Source organism: Cygnus atratus, chromosome 3 (genome assembly GCF_013377495.2).
Source record: "Cygnus atratus isolate AKBS03 ecotype Queensland, Australia chromosome 3, CAtr_DNAZoo_HiC_assembly, whole genome shotgun sequence".
NCBI lineage: Eukaryota > Metazoa > Chordata > Aves > Anseriformes > Anatidae > Cygnus > Cygnus atratus.
Window position 1 is genome coordinate 59,620,019 of NC_066364.1, and position 3,982 is coordinate 59,624,000.

Sequence of the window (3,982 nt, forward strand, 5' to 3'; positions counted from 1 at the left end):
ACAGGCAGGAACAGTATGGAAAAAGGACAGTCTTTTTTTGCAGCTGATTGCAACCAAGTTTCAAGCACTTGTCAGCATCACATAGCAAGCACAAGACCTTAACAAGGGAAGGTCATTCACAGAACAGCGTGTCTATTTAAATCTGGGATCTGCCCAAGCCAGATATTTTTTTAAAAAAATAGAAAATATGAAAAATACTAGCTATCTGGATGTTAAATAATATTCATGAGAAATACTATGATATAGCCTACAGTATTTTCTACAGTGTGTGCAAAAACCCTCGTCGTTATTGGTACAAGTCTACTTTAGATGTCCTGGAACAAAGGATCCCATGAGTTAAGACTAGTTTCATGGCTTTCCTGAACCAACGGTAGGAAAACACGTAGATCAAGGGATTGCAGGCAGAATTAAAGTAAGCAAACCAAATTAGGATGTCAAACAGAACCGGGGGAGTAATGAAATCCAGAAGACTGTCTACCATGGTGTCAATAGTAAAGGGCAGCCAGCACAGCAGGTAGATTCCTACAGCTACCCCAAGAGTCTTTGCTGCTTTCCTTTCACTCTTGGATGCTCCTATGTGTAGCTGAGACTCAAAACCTTTCTTCATGTTGCTTATCAACCTGGCTTGCTTGTTAGCAACAGTAAATATTTTTACGTACAAAACTATCATTACGAAGCAAGGGAAGAAGAATACTGGGAAGTTCAGCCACCCCCAGAGCTTGTTGAACAGCAGCTGGCAGCTACCAACACAGGGCTTATCTTGCAAAAAATGGCCCAGCCCTTCTGCAATGGCTTTAGTGTACAGGAAGACAGAGGTGTAGACCATAGGGACTGCCCACCCCACCCCAATGTACATGCAGGCCACTCTTACGGTGAACTTGGTGGGGTAGAGCAAAGGGTCACAGATTGCACAATGCCGATCAATGGAAATGAAACAGAGGTGAAATATGGAGGTGAGGCAGAAGAGCGTGTCCAGAAATGTGTGCAGCCTACAGAAGTCATCTCCAAAATACCAGCAACTGTCTACGGACCGGATAGTGCTGAAGGGCAGCACTGTCAGCCCCAGAAGCAGGTCGGCAAGGGCGAGGGACAGGAGCAAGAAGTTGGTGGGGGTGTGCAAGACTTTGAAATGGGAAACTACGATGATGACAAGTAGGTTCCCAAGCACTGTGATCAGCGTGCCCAAGGCACAGGTCAGATAAATGGCCAGCTGGACCCCAAAGGGATGCAAGGTCTTGTAGCAGGAGCCGTTCACCTCATAGCACAAGGCGATGAGCAACCCCTCCTCAGCACCAGGGCCCTGGGCTGAGCTCATGGCACTCCCGGTGCCTTCCCCAGCTTTGCCACAGGCCTGGAAAAGCAGTTGGCTTCCAGCAGAGGTGCTAAATGACTACCTGCAAAAAAAAAAAAAAAAAGATAAAAATGCAGGTTAGAGGGAGAGATGCCTTTTAATCAAATCCTTTTATTAAAGCTACTGGACCATTTCCATATTTTGAGAAAAAATAAAAAATAAATAAAAAAAAAAAGCTTGTTTTATCTGTTTTGTATCTCTGTTGAAGCTTCAGATCAGTGTGTTCAATTTTGGCAGCATCATTTTTCTGTATTTTTAGCTTGATTTTCTTCCATCCAATAGTAGTAGTGCAGGCAATGCAGCAAATCCAGAGGTGTGTGAGTAATCAATAAGTAAAGAGAAGTTCTGCCTTAGAAGGAAAAATACTGCGGAATAACAGGCATTGCAAACCAAAGCTCATGAGGCATTTTGAAGCTAAGTTTAATATAATAGCACACTGATTCTTGTGAATTTCCCCGGAAATTAAGTTCCAATTTAGTTACAAATCTTTTTATTAAGTCAAAGTTGTGAAGTGGTTATTACAAAATAAGCAATATTTGATTGCAAAGGAAAAAGCTCTCAGAGCAAGTTGCTCGTGTTATAGTGTCTTAGCTATGGGTATATCCACTGAGGTGACAAAAAATATTCAGCAAGACAAAGAGAAATATTGTTATATGCCTTAAAGATTGCCATTGCTTTTTACTTATGACATTGCTATTTAAGTTTTATGTTTAAGTTTTGTAAGTTTTAAATAGAGCTGTAAGAAATATAAGACATTAGTGGATTATAATGGATTATTCCGGTAGTCTTTTAATAAATCAGATAACTGAAAGGTATGATTTTTAACAGTAAGACAGCTGCAGTTAAATACATTACATTTTTCAGTGTGTATTTTTTTTCCTTGAAATGACTGATATAATAGCTGCATATTATCCTCACTCTTCCCATCCTTCCTAGCAGCAACAAAGCTTTTTAATCAGGAATACTTACAGTACAAAATCTCTTTTTGTGTTATAGGTGCTGTGCTGCAGTGTACTCAAATCCTCCTCTAAGTACACGTCTATTGTCTGAGTGGAAAGCGTGAGATCAGTCAACACCTTATATAAAGCAGATGGGGAGAATGTCTCTATAGATGACTAATATACCTCAGGGGCAGAGAGACGTGTATTTGGCAAAAATTGCTGTTTTCTAAAAAGCAGTTCAAATGCATGCTCAGCTGCTGCTGAATCTCTGACTATTTATCTCAAGGTTTGTCTGTGAATTTTCTTTCTTAGGATGTCCCTGCAAGAAGATGTGGCTAACACCAGCATACCCTGGGGCATCGCTCACCTTCGCCCCATGGAAACCTCCCTGGCTAGCCTGGACATTAAAAATCCCAGTGCAAAAAGGTGTAAATTGGGCATAGTTCAAAATAGCACTGTGCTTAGTTGGAGACTGGCCATTTAACTTTGAAGAGATGTGTTTCTCCTTTTTCTATTTGCCTGTTTTAATAAATGAGCATTTATGATAAGATTGTCAGAGGCTTTTGGATAGCTTTTGATACTAACAATAGCTTTTTTGTCCTGGGTGCTCTGACATCCTCATTAGTTTTCATTCTTCCTGTATTATATATGTAATAGAATATAATTCTCACTCAAACATTTTGTCATTCGAATTTGAAGTACAATTGTGACCTTGTCAAAATACTTACTCCCTCTAGCTAGCTAACCATCATGATGCTTCTGAAGTGATGATCATCACCCTGAAAGAGATGAGCATGTAACGAAAGAATCTCAGCTTGCCGTTCCTGCACACATTATTTGTTTGAATTGCTTTGCGTTTTCATTTGAATTGCTTTGCATTTTCCCCCTCTCTTTTCATGTGGTCATGTGAAAAGAGACGAGTTCATGATTAAGAGAAGGCTCAGATGGTGAAAATGTAGGTCTTCACAGCTTGGAACAGGAAGAGCTTTTTAACTTGTATCAACTCTGAAAGAATGCTATCATAAAATGAAAAACAGCAATCATTCTCAAGATGTCCTTTCCCCTTCCTCTTTCAGACAAAATTTCTGGATATAACCTCAAACTGAATTCTTATTGAATGTACTACGCAACCTAGTAATCAGCAGGAAAACACAAAAAAATATGAAAGGAAAAGAGTACTGTTTGATATGATTCAATCTCCTGCAGTGAAGACATGCATAGACAACTATCTTTTTTACTGAAACTGCTGTGCGTAACCTCTAAGATCTCAGTTCCTTCAGGTAACCTCGAAGTCTGCACTCCTTAAAATAGGACAAGGCAGTTTCGAAGGTTTACAGACTTTCTAGGATAGCCTTCATCAATTCCCTGTTGCCGTAAATATTTTTGCTCACAGCTTCAGAAAGAGTCAGTCTGTGATCCTTAAATAGAATATAATACAACGAGAAGGCGATGGGCTTACTACAATGGCCTCCATTGACCTAGTGAACCTAAAACTCCAGTCTTCTAGCTATAACATCTCTCCTTCATCATGGTGAGCAGTGGTCATCCCTGAAGAAGTCAGCATATCATATATGAGTGTTTTACCATTACTGCAGATTTTTGGTAAGTGTAGGAATGTATTTAGTGTAAATACTCACCCAGTCCAGTTTAAAATCCTGCTAAGGTGCCATTCCCTGCAGACAGGGGTCTC

At 40.1% G+C, this 3,982-nt stretch overlaps 1 protein-coding gene across 1 annotated transcript; it reads right to left on the reverse strand.

Annotated features, from left to right (window-relative positions):
* Positions 1 to 286: 286 nt before the first annotated feature.
* LOC118244007 (trace amine-associated receptor 5) lies at positions 287 to 1,315 on the reverse strand. Its single transcript, XM_035538669.1, has one exon. The coding sequence runs from the start codon at positions 1,313 to 1,315 to the stop codon at positions 287 to 289; it is 1,029 nt and encodes a 342-aa protein (XP_035394562.1).
* Between the last annotated feature and the right edge of the window lie 2,667 nt (positions 1,316 to 3,982).